The sequence below is a fragment of the Lampetra planeri genome, chromosome 1 (assembly GCF_965212315.1).
Source record: "Lampetra planeri chromosome 1, kcLamPlan1.2.h2, whole genome shotgun sequence".
In the NCBI taxonomy this organism is placed as follows: domain Eukaryota; kingdom Metazoa; phylum Chordata; class Hyperoartia; order Petromyzontiformes; family Petromyzontidae; genus Lampetra; species Lampetra planeri.
This window is the reverse complement of record NC_136107.1, coordinates 20,132,511-20,153,208: the sequence shown is the minus strand read 5'-3', so window position 1 is coordinate 20,153,208 and position 20,698 is coordinate 20,132,511. Positions and strand designations below refer to the sequence as shown.

Sequence of the window (20,698 nt, the reverse complement as noted above, 5' to 3'; positions counted from 1 at the left end):
CCAGCTTTGCGATGTGTGGCTCTGGTTTCTTCTTAGATAGGAGGTTGAATTTAGAAATCAGGTTAGCTTTGCATTTGGCTGACATTGAGTCAGCAGAAGCAGAAGTCATGTTATCAACGTGGTTCCAATCAGAAGGTGACATTTTTTGTGTTAACATTAAATGTGTTTGTAAGAGAGTCTTGTCTAAATTATCGAGTTCAGATCGGAGTAACCTTATTCTCTCCGAGATTAGTGATAGGCTAGCTTTAAATAAGATCTGTTTGGAGTTCGGTGAGGATACAGCAGCGGATGTGAGTGTGAAAGCGATGGGTATTACCTTGTTATCTCGGCATCAGACGCCATCCAGACATCCACCCTGCGTCCTTCCCTGTGGAAGAGGTATGTGGATGACACTTTCGTCATCTGGCCACATGGCCTCTCAGCATTGAACCACTTCCTGGACCACATCAATTCTAGACACCCATCCATCAGATTCACCATGGAAGTGGAGAAAGACGGTAAACTACAATTCTTGGATATTCTGTTTGAGAGGAGGCCTGACGGATCCTTGGGACATTCTGTCTACAGGAAAGCCACCCACACAGATTCCTACTTGAAACCGGATTCCCACCACCACCCATCTCAAAAGAATTCTCTCATCAAAACGCTATACCACAGAGCCCATGGCATTTCTGACAAACACCACCTGACCGGTGAATTAAGACATGTACATCGGGGCCCTCAGGATGAACGGATACTCTGACCGTACTATCCGCCAAGCTGTCTCTCCCACTACACAGAAACAGCCACATGAAACTCAGACCAAAACCATCACGTTACCATACATAGCAGGCGTGACCAAAAAGATCTCCAAAATTATAAACAAACATAAGATCCAAGTCCGATTCAGTACAGTGCATAAAATCCGTGATCTGTTTCCATCTGTGAAGGATGTCGTTCCTGACTTACAGTATCCTGGAGTCTACAAATTGAGTTGCATTTGTGGTGATTGCTACATTGGAGAAACGAAACGTCATATTTCTGATCGTGTCCGCGAGCACAAGTCAGATCTGAAACACGGCAGAACTGATTCTTCTGCCGTTGCCGATCATTGCTACAACTCGGTGGGCTCTCATGAAATTGTCTTTTCCGAGACCAAGGTTCTCTGCAAACCTCCCGGCTACCATCAAAGGTTTGTATACGAAGCCATACAAATATACAAACACAGACATAATTTCAACCGTGATGATGGGTACAAACTTAGTAATCATTGGAAAGATGTTATCAACCACGCAAAAAAGACTTAATTACACTTTTTTGGACCATCTTATCTGACAGGCACTATTTTACTTTACTTTACCGAGTGTTAACATCCCCAGTTATTTTTTAACAGTACTCTCTTCATTGTTCAGCCAGCATTGGTATAAACATGGGCATTTTCGTTCCTTTGTTCTATCATGTGTATCAGACCTCCCCTCCCCCTCTCTGTCCATTGTGTTGGCGTGTGCAGCAACCGCGTCCAAGCCGTCGTCCATTTTTTTGGCCCCCCCCTCCCACCCCCCCTCCCTCCCGATACGTTCCATTCATTGGCTACCACATTCTGATGAGCTCCCCCCCTCTCCTCCCCCCTTCAACTTGCTTATAAGGGATTACATCTTGAATCATTGCCTCACTTGATGCAGCTAATCTGGCTGTGACGGTCCCACCTGATGACGGAGACTTGTGTTGCCTCCGAAACGTCGTGATTTTTGTTTTATTTTATTTTATTTTCATTAATTTTGATGTTTTACCTACGTGACTTTACCGAAAAAACCTAAGAATATGATTCCTTGCAGTCACGAAAGCTTCAAATCTAGAATCCATTACAGTCTTGTGGTGCCATCATCCATCTTGCTCCTGCACATGAATTAGTCACTCCATCTTTGATGATGGTCTTAACCATTGGCTATCATCCTGCTCAGTGACGCCTCCTATCCAAGACAACTTATATATTTTAACAGTGAATACGACGATGTCTAGAACTTGTGTTCTCTGATCCACGTGTTTCTCTTTTTGTCTCTCTGCTTATTTCCCAGCATGCCTCTCTCCGTGCTTCTTTGTGTAATCTCGTTGTTTTGTTACGTTCTCTTTGTCAGTGTCCACATGTCCAGCCTCCGAGTCATAGCAGGCAAACATGCACCAGTTGAAAACTGTCTTCACTTTGTTATTTTTGCTTTTAGCTATCAAATTAAATGTAACAAGTGCACTCTAACCTGCTCCATCCTGCTCCAACTCTTTGCTTACTCTCTTCTCTCGTGGGTGTGGCAAGCCAGGTTTTTTTCTACCACTTGGAAATTCCATCATCGGAGTGAGACTCTTCGATAGCCTCCTCCATAGTACGTTCAGCGCTCTGTCACGTGTTGGCATCGCAGTGCCTACCTGAGCTTGACGATTGCACTCGTCTCCGAGGAATTAATAGCGGCGTGAGTTTTGGTTGCTTCACTCAGTTGAGGTGGCCTGGTTATTGAAGGCAGCGTAAAAAGTTAGCTTGCAAAGATTGATTTGTGCCTTTTAAACTTCCTCTCGGTGATAATGTCTTTTTCTTCTTCTTTGAAGGTTAAATGTGACTCCCCAAATCATATAACCGGACTGCAAGGGAATTATCTAATCTGCAGCATTGTGTTTTTTTAAACTTGGTGTGCCCTGTACACCCTGATTGCAGGATTGTCTCAAGAAAACGCAGTCCTACATCACTGATTACCACACATCTGTCATTGGCGGTTGTCAACATGCATTGACTTTGGAACATTAAGAATGTGAACACGCTGACAAGTTTTCACTTCATAAATTACACTCCTGTATAATGAGCAAGTGCCTATTATGTTTGAGAACATTGATGACATTTATAACGGTACATTATTTTTTATCAGAATGACAATCTCTCCTCACACTTCAGACTGTACCTATATGATAAATAAAAACAAATGCAGGACAGCGATTGATTTATTTCTAAGCGTCTGTTTGCTTTGACAGCGGTGAGATTCGCCTGCCAGTTCAATGGGGTTCAGGCAGTGCAATGAATCGTAGGCCGAGAGGGCTTCTCATTGAGACAAAACACATTCGGGAGCATTCAATAACGAGCAAACGCACACACATCACACAGAGTATTGGGGGGAGGATGCTGTTAGCGAACACCTATGAAGCCCTGCGCGGTACACGAGGGGGTGGGTGGCCAGCAGCACGCCCGACCATCTCTGTCTCCGCAGTGGTGATGTTTACACACCAGGTACTCGTTTGAGGCTGAGTCAACTTAGGTGAGGCCCAGGATCCGGTTCAGATAATCGTCGCTGTTATTGGGCGTGAGCGGGAATCTAACTCAGTTCACCGGGTTCGTAGCACAGCGTAGCGTGAACCGCTGCGCCACCGCTTTCCACAGCACCCACCCACACACGTGCGCGCGCACTGGCACCCATTGGAAATGCAATGTAAGTTTTGTACCCAATTTAATTATTTCAATTAACACGCTACGGAATGCACGGTTCTCTGCCCACGCCCTCGCTCACGACCGGTTTTGCTCATCGTTTCACGCTCTCCCACTCGTCTCGCTCCACCGTGGCCCCCAATTCTTAAAACTTTTACACGCCAAACCACGGCCGTTTCGCACCACCCAACCCGCGGTGGCGAAATGTTGACTGCCTCGCCTGGTGTACGGGAGGTCGTGGGTTCGATCCAGACGCTGACGCCTGCTTTGTATATTTGGAGTTTGCATGAGTCTCTTTCTCCCCGTGGTCGTGTGGATTTTTATTCGGGCCCACCGGTTTTTCCCTCCGCAATTAGAATCTACATGCTTTTAGAGTATTTTGCCATTATACATTTGTAGAGGTGTAATTGTGTATGGGCGCGGATGGCTAACAAACACAAGGGGCGTGGTTAGGGCCGTACACAGAGGAGGTGCTCACACCGACGTCCGCACCTGCATCCCCCACGGGCCCCTCCCGGGGGCCGAGTACTATAAAAGGTGGTGAGCCGGAGTGCTCGAGGTCGGAGTATCAGCTTTAACCAGCGAAGACCGAAGACCAGCTAGCATAGGCCCCGGAGCTCCCCTGGCTCGCTGTCCTTGTCAGGGCCGACCAGGGCAAGCCGGTGGCGTGGCCCCGAGAGCCCAGACTCAGGGTGCCGAGATCCCAGCTTGACCAGGGCTGGGATAGGTAGCCTCCCTTAGCTCCGTAGTGGAGGACTCGGGTTTAGGTTAGCGGGGTTAGATGTCGTGTCTCCCTGTTAGTTGAGTAAGGGGACGTTAACCCCTTAAGTACTGTGTGTACACAAGTTGGTGTCAATAAATAAGTGTGCCTCCGATCCCGTCGTCAAGCCTCCTGAATACTACTACACATTTCCACATGCTGATAAGCCACTTCGTTTAGCTATCATTTGTGGCCAGGTCGCTTCTGAAAAAGAGCTAATATAGCTCAGAGGGCCTTACTTGGTAAAAATACGTTTTTAGTTTATCATCATCACCACCACCACCACCATCCGTGTCCGCCGTGTCCCCTTGATCCCTTGTACCCCAACCTCCTGTGTCTTTGTGCCACCCCTCGAACAGCACTGGCTGAGTGAGCTGGAGACGCTTGCTGTCATCTTCGCCGCAGCCATTCACGATCTGGAGCACACGGGCACCACCAACAACTTCCACATCCAGACGCGGTGCGAGCCTGAAGTGCACACCCGTCACCGAAACTGCTCACCGCTGCTCACTGAAGCTGCTTACTGCCGCTCACCGAATAATCTGCTCACTGAAACTGCTCACCGCTCACTCAATCTGCTCACCACTCACCTAAACTGCTAACCGCGGTGCGCATGCACACCATGGTGGCAGCAATCAGCCAGTTACTCCTTCCAAACGACCCCAGCAATTAATCAACCTTCACGTGTTGTCGCTACATGCGGTTTTTTATTTATATACGGTGTATTTAATTTCTAAATTTATTTGTGAAAATATCAAATGTGTCATTTGTCAAGTTAGTTAAAGCCAAAGAAATTGCATTGCGGATTAGTTTTTTTGCCCTCGATATTGGTATGTCTATAAAAGGCAAATTGCTAATTACAAGACACATACTCTTAGGTTATTTTGGCAAAGTCACATAGATAGGAAAATAGATCAATCATAGATCACGACGTTTTGATCACAACAACAAGCGATCGTCCTCAGGTGAAAGAGAGAAACATGCCTCTGTGATGAGGAATAATATAGAGGGGGAGGGGGGAGGGGAAGCCGTAAAGGGGCGAGAGGGTGGGGATACAATTAGTATTATTGTTATTAATACCATGGGCATAATGTTCCTACTGTTCATCTGGTTAACTGGAACACAACTATATTCTTTGGGTCTTTCGATAAAGTCACATAGATAGGTTCATTTTCTTTTAACCTACCTACATAACTTTACCGACAGACCCAAAGAATATTAATTCCTGCAGTCACGAAAGCTTTAAGTCAAGATGGGACGAAACTCTACTCGGCTATGGTACATCTGACTGAGCAGCTACAAATATAATTTGGAATTTAACAATCTCACCTTCCTCTCAAGAATTTGCTTGATTTGGATGGTAATCATAATCTTGACGGTGAAGACATTTTAACTAAACGATGCTTTAACAGTGCATTATTCATTTTCCATATTGTGTTTTTCTTTCGAAACAATGTAACATCTTTCGATTTAAAGCTTTCGTGACCGCAGGGATTCATATTCTTGGTTCTTTCGGAAAAGTCACATAAAAGGGAAATAATAAAATAATAATAAATAAAACGTGACTTTACCGAAAGAACCAAGAAAAATGTAACATCTCTATGTCAGTCTCACGAAATGCTTTGTGTGACATTTTCATTCTAATTATCTGCACGTCTCTGGTTTCACGCACGCACGTGTGTCCGTACGCCCGTGTCCGCATGGACTCGTGCGTTTGCGTGCCTGCGTGTCCATGCACTTCTGTGGCTGTGTGTCCCAAGTGCTCTTGACCCTGTGTCCATGGAATCATGCATATGACCGTGTGCTCACAATCCCACAGCTTTTCCCATTTAATCTTGTATCCACATACTCACGTGCCTATGTATTCACGTGCCCATGTGATCATGCACTCGTGCGCGAACCAACACACTTATCTTCCCATGTATTCACATGGCCACAAACTCATGTTCCCATGTACTCATGTGCCTCCGTGTCCGTATGCCTATGTGGTGGGGAGCGGTAGTGTAGCAGTTAGTGCGCTGCTCTGTGAACCCGGTGACCCGAGTTCGATTCCCACTCACGGCCAACACCGGTGGCGATTATCTGAACCGGTGCTGGGCCTTCCCTAGGTCTACTCAGCCTCAAATGAGTACCTGGTGCGGTGTGTAAACATCGCCACTGGGGAGACAAATGCAACTAGGCGTGGTGTTGGACACCCATCCCATCCTGTGCTGTGCCGGCTTTCACAGGTGCTCGCGAATAGCACTTGCCCCGATGCCTATGTACTGTACTCATGTGCCCTTGGACTCACGATCCGTACGTAGCGCTCAGTGTCCCCATGTATTCGTGCGCTCATGTTGTCGTGTGCCCGGGTGCAGCTCGGACGTGGCTCTGCTGTACAACGACCGCGCGGTGCTGGAGAACCATCACGTGAGCGCTGCCTACCGCCTCATGCAGGACGACGACATGAACATCTTCATCAACCTCAGCAAGGACGACTGGAGGTTGGGGTGCCACTGTGGCGAGATATTAACTACCTCTCCTGCTATACAGTTGGTCGTGGGTTTGATGCCGGCCCTGACGCCTGTATATTTTGAGTTTGCGTCTCTCTCTCCCCGTTGTCACGAGGATTTTTCTCCGAGTCCTCCAGTTTTTCCCTCCACATTTAAAACCAATGTGCATTTTAACTATTTGGATGCTGCTATAGATTTCCGCGTGATAAGCCACTTCGTTGAGCTATCATTTGTGGCCAGGTCGCTTTTGAAAAAGAGATAAATAGCTCAATGGGCCTTACCTGTTAAATAAAAAATTGTTACATTTTATAGTTTATAGAGTCCACACACTGATCCGCTCGTAGCAAACTCCTCCAGCAAAGTGGCCGTGCTATGGAGCAGTGCAGCAATCAGGTTGATAGAGACTTTTATGAGGGGCCTTAAGTGCAAACACATCTCAATATGCTTGCCAACTTACAGCGCCATCTTATCAGACCACCACAGCACCGCCACCGAACCAACCCGCACCACCACGACCTCAAAACGCCATCCCACACCGCCACCACCACCAATACCCCACATCGTCACCGTAGGGACGGATCTTGGATCCATTAATTCCTTGGAGCTACGTCCCCATATGCCAGGGCCTCACATTGGGTTTTGATGGAGCGAGCGAGGCATCCACTTGTTCATCTCTCAATCGGCGTGGCATTCGCGCGATAATAGACTGTGATGTTCCTTTGCAGAGTCCGGTTACCTTGGGCGACTAACATGTGTGCCTGTCGTGTGGTGTGTCAACAGCTCTGTGGTGAACGTGCTGCATTGGGAATGCCCAGGAGGGTTGGCCCTTCCACACCCACCTCATAACTAAAGCTTTGTTCCACTCACCAAATATATATTCCCATGGCTACTGAAGTTACATTGGGAAATTTTATTTTACAAATAATACGTATAATAATACATATGCATTCCTATGATTCCATCACTATTATTTTCAATCTCATCGTGCCTGCTCAAGATTCAATGCACTGCCGCCTAAAGGATTCCTTCGTGTCAGATGTGAGGGTTGTTTGACCGTACTTCACCATGCTGGTCAATGCGGGTTGAGGGGGAGGTGCGGAGACTGGTTGAGATATCATCGATGTTAGCCTTAACCTGGAATTGAACTCTGCAGCCCAGTTTCATAGACCACTTTGATCACAACTGTGCCACCGTTTCGTCCTTTGATGGCCCAATTGGTTATCACATTACTTATTTACCATCTCACTGCATGCGCCCGCGCCGGTGACCCTTTGTCTGCGGGCTTTGCGATGTATACAGAAATAAAAAACGACCAGAGTTGAGCCAATCCCACCTCAAGTGACATTCATAGATGCTCGCAAACAGCACTTGTGCCATGCTTGTGAGTGAGAACGAAGATTGAAGTCTGTGTCCTTGCGTGTTTAACGCACGTGTCGTCTGTGCTGCTGTACAGAGAGCTGCGTGCGCTGGTCGTCGAGATGGTTCTGGCGACGGACATGTCGTGTCACTTTCAACAGATCAAGACCATGAAGAGCGCCCTGCAACAGCCTGAAAGGTTATGCACATATGCATGCAAATGTGTGTGTGTGTGCGTGAGTGTGTGCGTCTGTGACGAGCATTAGTGTAGTGGTTAGAGCGCTGCGCTACGAACCCGGCGACTTGAGTTCAATTTCCGCTCACGGCCACCAACACCAGTGATGATTATTTGAACCAGTCCTGGGCCTCCCCGATGTCGATTCAGTCTCAAATGAGTACCTGGTGCGGTGTGTGTAAACATCCCCACTAGGGGGGGGGGGGAAGGTGGCTGGGCGTGGGGCTGGCTACCAGGGCTAAACGATTTGGGAAAAATATCTAATTGCTATTTTTCTGACAGATATTGCGATTACATTTTTTTAAGTCAAGCGTCAGTTCAATATTCACTATGTAATAGATTTAAAACATGTGCTTGAGCATTACCACATAATACCATGAAAATATGAACTGATCAAAATAGTCTCATGCAAGTGTAATAAAGGACTCGTTCACTGGGTCTGTCTCCGTTGTCCTTTATTTGGGTTCTTTACACTTGTCCCACACGGCCCTCGCTCAGAGCCTCCCCGCTTGGCAGTTCCACAGCTGCCTTCGCTCCCGTAGCCCTTCTCGCTCCTGCAGCTCCGCTGCAGGTACCCTGTGCAGTCCTCTGACTGCTCTCACTGCAGCTCCACCGCTGCTCCCCGTTCCTCCGTGCTCGGTCACCGCTGGCCGACGGTGCCGAGTCTTACTGGGTGTGTGACGATCTCGCCACTCTCCAACCTCCGCCCTGCGTGGCCTCACTCTGTCTCTATCTCCAACACTCTCCCTTCTCTTCCGGTATCTCTCCCTTAAGACCTCACCCCTCTCTCTCACGTGACCTAACTCCTCCCCCCCGTGACGTCATATCCGCGAGGCCGTTTACGCCCGCATTACACAAGGATGATAACTTAAAAGATATGAATTGCTTCCAACATGTTAAATTAAAATGTTTTAAGAACAATCAAACATAGAACAATTATTAAGTTAAATAAATTAAGTTATAATACAAAATTTAAAAAATCTAATCAAAAAGTAATAAGACTTTTCAAATCGCAAAAATTCGCAGCCTTTGCGATTTGCTAATCGCATTGTTTCAAATTGCGATTTCGATTTGAATTCGATTAATTGTTTAGCTCAACTGGCTACCCATCCCCTCGTGTGCCGTGCCGGCCTTCATAGGTGCTCGCTAACAGCACTTGCGCCAACAGTCTGTTAAGGTTATAAGGGGGATCTTTGTCTTGTGTGCATGTGTGTGTTAGGGGCGCAGCCAATGTGGGTGTCATAGGTTTCCAGACCCCCCCCCCCCCCACCAGATGCTTTAAAATGTTGCGAAGAGAGACCCAAAAAGATTTAGACAAAATCATGGTATTTTTGAGTCCCAGTTTTTCTCCCTTCAACAAGCTGATTGTGGCGATGACGGAATCTGTCAATACACAGTACAGTAGTGCGCAGATAGTCGCCTCAGTACTGAGTAGCCAGTAGTTGCGTAGATTTGGTTTGTTGCTTGATAATAATATTGGTTTTGGAAAGCCAATACAGTTGGTTGATAGACAAAAAGTTTCATTCATATGTGGGTGACAGGGAACCCGAGTTCTGTAATATATGCGTTTAACATAATCTTACAAGTTCAATTTAGTTAAACGTGTTGATTAGTTTTTGTCAGAGTATAGCGCGGACGACAGTGATTCACGACAGGATTTGCAGACGAACGGATCACTGCGCAGCTCTAATCTAATATACTTTTAGTTCTTTCGGTGAAGTCACGGAGGTAAAAAATGAAATTAAAATTAATAAAAATAAAATAAAAATCACGACGTTTCGGAGGCAACACGAGTCTCCGTCATCAGGTGTGATCGTCACAGCCAGATTTGCTGCATCATTTTTTACCTACGTGACTTTACCGAAACAACTAAGAGTATGAATCCTTGCAGTCACGAAAGCTTCAAATCTAGAATCCAATCTAATAGCCAATCACCACCGGGAGGAACCCTTCGCTGGTCGCACACCACCAACTTCCAGAGCGTGTGGCCGCGTTCGTGACGCGTGCGTGCTCGTGCGCTCTGCCTGTCCCCCCCTCCCTTCCCCCACCACCTTCGCAGCATTGACAAGTCGAAGGCGATGTCGCTGCTCCTGCACGCTGGCGACATCAGCCACCCCACCAAGGAGTGGCCCCTGCACCAGCGCTGGACCGAGGCCCTCATGGAGGAGTTCTTCAGGCAGGTCCGTCTCACCGGCGGTCGTTTGCTGTGAAACGTCTCGCGCTTCGCCGTCGCCGTGAAAGCCACAAGCGAAGTGGTCGAACTGGGAGGGAAATGGTCACGATAACGACAGGAAGCCATTGCCGCCCGTGAAGAATCCTCGTCGGTGGAAATCAGCCTGAACATTTTGGGGAGTCGCTCCTTCTTCTCGGCGCCCACCTGCCGTTTGGAATTTCTCTCCGCCCGGTTGTCTACACTGCTTATTACCTCCCCGCTGTTAGTCCAGACTCGGCATCTCCAGTCCCTTCTCTGGCTCAGAATAGTTATTTCCAATAGCACTCTATAATTTTCCCCACCTCTTTGCCCTTCAACCTCCATTCACAATCGTCACCCCCCTCCTGTTCTTCGCCTGGTTGCATGCCTTGTAGATGCCGTTGCCTCAGCCAGCGTTGCACACTGTAGGACAACTCAGCTTCGGTGTAGTTTGCTCTGCTCACTGGTGCACACCTTTGTGTTTTCGTTTGACTATTTCTCTTAATTCATATGTACTACTCATTTTTTATGCGATCATCCTGTGCAGCAAAGTAAGATGATTTTAATGTAGGGACGCTTTGTTAATTCATATTTTTTTCATACATTGTATTAGGCAGTTGTTGATTAAAAATACGTGATACTTGGCACCTGAAGTTCATTAACTTCAAACGCCATGAAAAATAATAATTGTTGGATGCATGGTGTCACTTTCCTAATGTCCGTGTCCAGTCACCTCACGACAGCCGCCACAATTCCACCAAGACCACATTTGTGAATATTTGGGTGTTTTCTGTTGAAGCAGATGCTTGCATGCCCGCTGACTCATACGCATTTTGCGAACCCTATTGCTCCCGTGATGGCTTAGTCACTGGGAACAAATCGTTTCATTTTCGTGAGGTCATGAGTTCAAAGCCCAGTCAGAGAATCAGAACAATGCATCGTCCACATCAGAGTGGGTAACAATGGAGCACAACCTGGGTAGCATTGCTCGTCAATAATTCACGGGTGTTTTTGTTTTATCGTCTGGATATATGTACGTATGCTGAACTTCTTTCGCACCATACGAAGCCAACCGTGCTTTATCGGAGGACGAATGACTACTTTGTAGTCTGTGGTGAATTGGTGCATTCAACAATTTAAGATGTTTGCAAGGAGTGGCTCGATCAGAGAGCATGGAAGGAAATTGGGATATGCCTTGCATGGGCACTGCACAGGTTAACTTTGTAAGCGTTAACATTTTCCAGCTCCTCGGCTCAAGCCAAGGTCATTGGAATTGCCAGCACATTGCTGTAATGTGACAGAAAGCTCACTTCTCTGCAACCACTGTCAGCTTGCTATCCCATTGCTACATACGTGCTGCCCACGCCCCCTGCGTATTACTCTTGTCGTGCTGAGCGCACGTTGTTCAAACCAGGGGCTATTCAGAAACAAGCAAAGGGCCAGACGTGCACCTTATAATCCAAAGAGGAACTCGCGGTGCAATTTTACTGGTGTGTGATTGTGCTCGATTGCTATATGCCATTTAGGCGCCTCCAGTAGGGGGATGCAGATACGGTGAAATGTTGGACTGAGCAAGTTGGCAACGTTGTCCTATTACCGGACATATCTGAAAAAGAGATTCGTAGCTCATCGGATTCCTTCAGTCGAAATAAAGTTTGTGATTTGGAAGTGTCTGTGTTTAACAAAAAAGTTCTAAATTATATATCAGGTCTTGTGAACTATGCCCATCCATGTTAAGTGCCACCATACAATGTGAAAGCAAATTCTGTAGCTGCATGTGGAAATGTCATTGATGCACGAAGACAAAGATGCCCTGTATAGCCTTAATAGTCTATTGGGGCAAGTGCTGTTCGCAAGCACCTATGAAGGCCGGCGCGGCACACGAGGGGGTGGGTGGCCAGCACCACGCCCGACCGCCTTTGCCCCCCTAGTGGTGATGTTTACACACTGCACCAGGTCCTCATTTTGAGACTGATTCGACCTTGGGGAGGCCCATGACCGGTTCAGATAATCGTCATTGGTGTAAATGCCCACGTGATATGCCACTTTGCAGAGTAATAATTTGTGGCCAAGTTGCTTCTGAAAAGAGTGGGTCGCACCTGGTAAAATATAAAATAGTTTAGATAGTTTTTAATATTTTTTGTCTCCCAAGTGCTGATAATCAAATTTCAAATTCCACTCGCCCACTGGGTGTTGTGCAAAGCCAGCATTGTAGTGCCCTGTGCCTGCCACTGCACCAAAGCTTGCTATACTTTTCAACGCACGCACATCAACCTGGAGCCTCGCAAACATATCAGCGATCTCAGCAGCATGGAAATAGAGACATCAAGCTCGTGGTGTCAATGTCTCCCGTGAGCCAATTACGGAAACAAAACAGACATAGCAAGCGTCTGAGCCGCTCACCGTATGACACCAATCGATGACCACGGTTGGCTACATACGGTGCAAAAGAAGTTCCACATACATACAGAAGAGTATATCAGTGGTGTGAGCGACGTTTATTGATGTGATCGCACGAGGACATTCTCAGGCAGGAATATGGCCCAGCAGGAAAATTGTCGAGACGTTATTATACTTCGATTTAAAGCTTTCGTGACTGCAGGGATTCATATTCTTGGATCTTTCGGTAAAGGCACGTAAAGGTAAATAATAAAATAATAAAAATAAAACATAATAAAATTCTCAAGACGTTTCGGCCACAACACAAGCAGCCATCCTCAGGTGAAGAACAGAGCTGTCATTAGGAGCGCTGTCTTTCCGACAGCTCTGTTCTTCACCTGAGGATGGCTGCTTGCGTTGTGGCCGAAACGTCGTGAGAATTTTATTATTTTTATTATTATTCTACATGACTTTACCGAAAAACTTTACCGAAAGATCCAAGAAAACGTTATCATACATTCGCTAAGAAAAGTATTTAAATCGCTGTAAAGTGAATGCAGCCTATGAACAAATCACCCAGAATGTGCCCCATCTCATCAGACGTTGAAAACCAAGCCGGGTTGAGTTTGGAGAGTGTTTATATGGGTGATGGAGATGACTGCTGGGTGGGTCCCGTTCACAGCTGAATATCGGAACACCCAAGCGGCTCAGCCTTCATTTTATTTAGAGAGACATAGCGCCGTTGTTTTAAAAAAAAAAACATTGTACTCACTGCAGAGAACTGTCGCGACACGACCGCACTCTCTACGATAGCTGGCGCCAAACCATATCACACAACCTCCTAGTGGGAGCCTAGGTACCGATGAAGTTCTTTAATTTTACTTTTCTTCCGGTACATAATCGGAACAAAATCGGAAGAAAAACTGATGATATACACGTAATTCTAGATTTGAAGCTTTCGTGACTGCAAGCATTCATACTCTTTGGTTTTTTCGGTAAAGTCACGTAGGTAAAAAATCAAATAAAACTAAATAAATAATTTTTTTGTTTTCATTTTTTTTATTTTTTACCTACGTGACTTTACCGAAAAAACCAAAGAGTATGGATATGCACGTACCTCAGCGGAATGGAAAAGGGTTACGTTGCTCTAGGCTGCTGCTGCTGCTGCTCCTACTGCTGTTGTGGGCTACTTGGTGGACAGCAGAGGGTAGTGCAGTAAAACCCATTGCCGAACTATAGTTTATATCTATTCTACCCACCTTCACCAACCCAGACTGACCAGAATGATGAAAGTATGGTAAAATAACGCCCACAATATGCAAAGTGTGAGTAGGCCTTAATCCAGCAGTGGAAAAAAAGCCTGTGCATGTACACATACAATGTGAATGCAGTTTTGTGTGGACCATCATTTTCAATGTTTTTTGATTTTCATAATAAGTATTAATAATTTAATATCATAATATCGATCCTCCTGGGCTAGATAATTCATGAAAAGGGATCTAGACAATGGTCTCAAGCATGGAAACAACTCCATGCAGCTGTGCATTGATGGCTGCTGAGTTTACAACGGACATATGGTCCCTTCCTACCTCGCAGGGGAGACCTGTGGAGGCATCTCAGGTCGTGACGGGGGGGGGGGGGGGTGTGACCGCCGTGTACTTATCGCGCCCGTGAATGGCGAGGTTAATGGGTGTCAGCTCGAGGCAACGGGAGACAAGTGGCGTTGTTGTTGTTCGGACAGAATCGATACGCGGTGCCTCATCCGTCAGCGTCGCAACTATGTCACCGCGAAGTCAAGCGTGGGATCGCTCTCTCCAGTCCGAAATTCATAACGGGTTACAAACCACAACTTCATCAACAAGAAAAGGCATTTTTAAGATCGGAGGGGGTTTCCTGCCGAGTTGAATTGTCTAATCTCGGTCGGACTTCTGTCCGTTAGATTTTTTAATCGCAAATTTTTTTTTCCGCTCGGCGAATTGAAGGCGCACGTTGAGACGTCTGCGGAATATTTATGAACGCGTTCCGCCTTGAGTACCGATAGCCAGGAGTGGTGCAGCCGTTGTGGTTGGGTGATGTAATCACAAACAACGCACATCTTCTTGGTTCTTTCGGTAAAGTCACGTAGAAGGGAAGTAATAAAATAATAAAAATAAAACATCATAACATTTTTATCACGACGTTTCGGCCACAACGCAAGTAGCCGTCCTCAGGTGAAAACCAGGTCTATCGAGGCGACAGCGTCTGACAGACCTGGTTTTCACCTGAGGACGACTATTTGCGTTGTGGCCGAAACGTCGTGAGAATAATTTTATTATGTTTTATTTTTATTATTTTATTACTTCCCTTCTACGTGACTTTACCGAAAGAACCAATAAAAGATGAATCCCTGCAGTCACGAAAGCTTTAAATCGAAAAACAACGCACAGACAAGGGTCTCACGTACACAAAGTTAAAGAACATCAAGGCTCGTTTATTCATCACACTTTTTTGGATCGGGTGATTTTAAACAGCTTGTACTTAAATAATTTCCTTTTGAGCATTTCTGAGCCAGTTTCGACGTTTTTACGCCGATCAGCAGAGTGTAACCTGATTGTGATAGTATGCCTTATTTTTGCATTCTGATTAAGGAGACCATCTTTTCATTCGGATGTGTTTCATCATGCTTGTGTTTACTTTGTTGTCCTTCCCCCGCACCTCAGATTTTCACGGTTGGCTACGTACGGTGTGAAATAATTCCGACATACATACATAATCAGCTGCGCCGGTGAAGTTGCATTGACAAGCGGGCATTGTGCAGTTCGCTCGCTGGCCGTGGTGCTGAATCACTGCAGCGTTGTTCAGCATTAGCAGGTGTGGCAGCGCCCCCTCGTGGCGAAGATGTAAAATGTGCATAGATGTTGAGTTGTTGGCCCTCTGTTTTGCCGTGGTCTGGGCAGGGTGACCGTGAAGCGAAGCTGGGCCTCCCGTTTTCGCCCCTGTGCGACCGAAACTCCACCATGGTCGCCCAGTCACAGATCGGTGAGTCTTCACTCGCCCTCGTCACACACTCTCGCACCTCCAATTAGCACGGTTGGCTACTTATGGTGCGAAAGAAGTTCAACGTACATACATACATGTGTAATGAGATAGTGACATCTGCTGATTTGTAAAGCGAAGCACGTGTACAGGCACCATTATAAACATTATCCAATCCGACTTAAAGCGTTCGTGACTGCAGGAATTCATATTCTTTTGGTTCTTTCGGTAAAGTCACGTAGATAGAAAATTATGAAAAGGTAAAAAAACTACGACGTTTCGATCGCAACACAAGTGATCATCCTCAGGTGAAACAAATACAGCAGGCGGACTGCTGAGATAAATATTGCGAGAGAGCTACCACAGCCAAAGGCAGAGCCACTGCAGCCTTTGGCGGATCTCCGGCAAAACTCCACCGCCCTCCCCGGCACGCCGTCAGCCAGCGGCGAGACCAGGAATGGACGGGCGGAACCAGCCGTGTGATCAACCGTGTGCGTAGTCTGTAGAACGTGACATCTGAGTGTGCGCCAATAACGTTGGCTTGTGCTGTGCCGTATGTGGAATCAAGAAGAGCACCCTCTACACGACGTGTCGTGGAAGTCGCTCATTACACATGCATTCACTCTCGCTGCACCCTTGAGTCACACATCCTTCAAATGAACCACCTACAAGACGCGACTTTCCATCTGTATGTACTATGTTGAATTTATTTCGCACCGTACGTAGCCAGCTGTGTTAATCGGAGGTGCGGGAGAAGGACAGCAAGCTAAATACAAAAGCAGCTACAAAGAAATTAGTTTTCAATTTAGATGAAAAGTGCATAGCTCTAGTGGCTTCCTAATATCGGACCGAAGAGCGTTCCAGGTGGCCGCAGGAGTGCATCTGAAAGTGTGCGATGCAGTGACAATCTTTGTCCGATGGGGAGCGAAGATTAGTTGTGCATGGCAACTCCTGTGTTCCCGGCTGTAAGTTCGTATACTTACTTGTAATAAGTTCAAGAAGATATCTTAGGTTAACTCTTTTCCGTTTCATATTCTTGGTTCTTTCGGTAAAGTCACGTAGAAGGAAAATAATAAAATAATATAAATATAAAACAATAACAACAATTATATAAGTGTTTACTCTTTGAAGTCCAAATCGTGTTCTTGTCTAAATGGTGCACAACGGTATTGTACTCTTTCAAATTCAGGTCTGTATCTTAGTGGTGTACAATCCTGCTTCGAATGTAAGAAGAAAAGTAAAGTAGTTGAGATAAATATGATGTTAAAGATGTTCATCCACGCGAGTGCCAAGCAGAGCTGTGAATTATAACCCCGAATTGTACAATCCGTGTTTCTCCAGCTTCTTCTCACTTGGATGAATATTGGTAAAAATATACGAATGTTCTGTCGTCCAATCCATACTTCTAATTGACCGTAGCGTGTAGTCGCAGCAGTAAACCTTAGTGCTAATTTTCTTTTTTTTTAATCAGTGATGACACACTCTTCATTAAGCCCTGCCACTCGGGCTGCTGTTGTTGTTCGTGGATCTTTTTTATTTCCCCTCTCCGTTCTGTGATCGGCGCTTTGTACCACACTCGTGTTGAGTTATAAAAAAAAAACAGTTTTGACAATCACTAATAAATCCTACCGACCATTTAAATCAATCACAAAAATCCGTTAGAATCATTATTTAATCACTGATCGAAAATCGCTTTTACATGAAGAAAGTGAAACTGGTTTCGTACAACTGATATGATTCACGGATTTAAATTTTACCAGACGAGAACCCAGGAAGACAACAAGTCCCATTTGCAAGGGTGCCCTGGATCAACGAGTTCACAAAACACTGCAGATTCAACCAAAACACAAAGAGCTAAGAGTTGGACAAGAGACTTTGCTACTCATCGGCAATACATACAAATTGTCAAAGCAAGCAAACATATGCAAGCTACGCCCACACAATTCACGTTAAAAAAAAGCTGTCGATCACATTCCACTTGCAATTACGAAGTTAATACTGTAGTTAAAAAATAGTTTGGTATGAAAAATACCAATTGAGAGAGGATAGCCTCTATGACTTATCACCGTCATCATCAGGCAAGATCATTCCAGTTACGGTTGAAGGCCTCCCTAAGTTGACACCATAATTTCACGGTCCTGCGATCTCGCGATCCACACAACACCTGGGCCTTCTCTCAGCCGTGTTCCGTGCCTTGGCTACTGCTGGTGAAAACGTTAGTCTCGACACGAGCAGGGCTGGTCAGTGGTCAAGACGTTAGTCTAGACCACTGACCAGCCCTGCTCGTGTCCTGCCCAAGACCACTTACGCTTCTTAACTGCATGGCTTATTCATGTAGAACCAGGTGAACACTATGTCTTCTTTAAACATTTGCAGATTGTAGCCCAGCGCAATTTGGTGCTGTAATTAATTTTCACTTTACATTTCAGTCAAAACGGCCACACTCAATTATTTTATTTAATCAATGTAAACAGGGCAAGCCACTTTGTGGAACAAAAGCAAATCTGCGTCCTATCCCCCCTTTCCAGTATCTGCTCATGACCAAATCAAACCCTGCAATTGAATTGTTGAACGTTATAGATTGCCATTCGTATTAACGTATTGACGTTGAGCGTGACCCCCGTCGCTAAAGAATGCATGGCAGGGTGAGAGAAGGGTGGGGGAGGGACCCTTGCATTGACGTCCACAGCATTCCTGCTGTGCAATTAGTTCCGATTAGAGCGCTGCACAATACACAGTCTTTCAGTATCAATGCGCGCCTTTTCATTTTTGCACGGATCAAGCCCCTAACGCTGCTTGTATTAAAATAGTTACAAGCTAATTCTATCGCTTGACCATTTCACAAACATTAACCCATGCCCTTAGCATGCTATGTTGATTCCTTTGGGGCTGCAAGGTGGCCAGGGGATATCAGTATTTTAGGTTGTCGCTCGTATGCGTGGTTGTTTTTTCGATACCCCAGATTCCCTAACGTGAGAGCCTAGTGTTAGAAACATATACAGTATATATATTCTATCCTTACAGGCATTTTCACAGTGGGTGACAGTTAATTTCACTAAAACAAACTGGGGACATGTGATAAATATTCATCATCCTATGGGTGTATTTGTACAAACAATACCTAAACGAATGAGTTAAATTTAATTTCAAAGCACGGTGCAAAATAAGTCAAGGATTTTTGACAGCACTCACATCAGGTACGCCAAACTCGTTTTAATTGAGTGACTGAGAGTTTTTCATGGTCTCACACTCACACAAACTTAATCCAGGATTACCGAGTTTCTGGCTTGCTGCCCTCACTTTGGAATTAGCCTCAGAGGCACCCGACCATTCAAATCCTGTAGCTCGGTATCCAAACCATTCCACCTCCACAAATACAGAGCCTCCTTGCTCACCAACCCACACATCGACAAAATCCTGCATTTGAAAATTCACCAACAGAGGGCAGCCGAGGTATCTAAACGACATGGCGCCCTTCCTTGGCCAATGCTCTGCTTCCACATAAGCTGTTCGTCACTTGTGCTGCACTGACACCGGTCCATTTAATTAAAGGGAGAGGGGTTCTCATAGCCACATCCATTCTACGCTTCCAGCCCTGAAACGCTCTGCCCGTCTTGTCGAAGCAAATCCTATGCAGGGGGAGTGGTGAGATGGCAGATGGGAGGGAAGCATTTGGCAGAGGTTTGCCGTGTGGCTCCAGGTCAGGGTTTTCCAGCCAAGGGCTCTATTCAGGCTCTCAGGACGGCAGGTCGAGTGACAGCTCAGCACCCACCGGTGCATTAGAGATGGCCTCCGCTTTCATACCGTGCTCTGTTTAATTTGCCTGCGCGTGTCGCACGCAATTACGAAACCGTGACTTCATTCCACTCCTGCACGGGAGCCACGGCAATTTGCTAGTATTAGGGTCTGTTTGGGCACAATGTTGTTATTGTAGAACGCTGGAACAGGTTATACAACAATGCATCATGGAACACTACTCCTATGAACCTTTCATTATAGGAAAAGCAACATTCAGTGGCTAGTCATGAGGCATCGCTACCTAAACGAGAAGTGCAACAAAAAATGCACAGCGCCATTATCCAATTAACTGTACATGTGCATGAATGCGGCACTGTGCTTCACGATGATGTTGATCAATTATTTTTGAATACATAGTTTCTCATATCAGCTCGTCCTGACACTCAGAGTGATAGTAGTGGCTTAAGGATTAAAATACCAATGGTGGGCTCAATGTGGATAGGATTTTTTGTTTGTATCATTGCTGTTTTTATCACCTCCGCATCCTGCATCGTAATAAAAATAGCCTTATCCCGCAAAGCTTCCAGTGGTCTGTTAAATCTGTTATAGGAGCTTCCTGCTTCTATATTTGGGAAGCTAGTTGTTGAGCATTTTTTTTTTGCGTGAGAAAAGTTGGTTACATGTGTGCACCATCCAGTAACGTTTGTCTCGTTGACATGGGCCCTTGTGAAAGGAATTAAATGGGGTCCCCCCCCCATTCAATTCCCCTCACCCCTCTTCGTAGCCCATAGCTTTGGCCCCTTTTGGCCTACAGGCCACGATGCAGTTGCACCGCCTGTGCACTCGATAGCTACACCACTTGGTGCCATCACACATCCTGCGATCCATTCCGTCCGTTGACCTTTTCTCATGAAAATACGTCCGCGTCTCTGCTCCTCTGTGCCTCCATTCCTTCCCTCGGTGCCAGGATTCATGGACTTCATTGTGGAGCCCACGTTCTCTGTGCTCACCGACATGGCCGAGAAGGTGGTGGTGCCCCTGGCAGAGGAAGCGGCCAGGGCCGGCACACCAGGGGTGCCACGCCGCGGCAGGT

At 46.1% G+C, this 20,698-nt stretch overlaps 1 protein-coding gene across 6 annotated transcripts in view; it reads left to right on the top strand.

The window, feature by feature from the left end:
• Window positions 1-20,698, top strand: part of LOC144719915 (dual specificity calcium/calmodulin-dependent 3',5'-cyclic nucleotide phosphodiesterase 1A-like) — a 201,167-nt gene that overhangs the window by 172,280 nt on the left and 8,189 nt on the right. For all 6 annotated transcript variants that reach the window (XM_078596249.1, XM_078596268.1, XM_078596258.1 and 3 more), the window contains 6 exons: window positions 4,559-4,659; window positions 6,557-6,682; window positions 8,145-8,246; window positions 10,342-10,462; window positions 15,789-15,870; window positions 20,573-20,696. In XM_078596249.1, coding sequence (XP_078452375.1) covers window positions 4,559-4,659; window positions 6,557-6,682; window positions 8,145-8,246; window positions 10,342-10,462; window positions 15,789-15,870; window positions 20,573-20,696 — 656 coding nt within the window. The remainder of the gene's footprint in view (window positions 1-4,558; window positions 4,660-6,556; window positions 6,683-8,144; window positions 8,247-10,341; window positions 10,463-15,788; window positions 15,871-20,572; window positions 20,697-20,698) is intronic.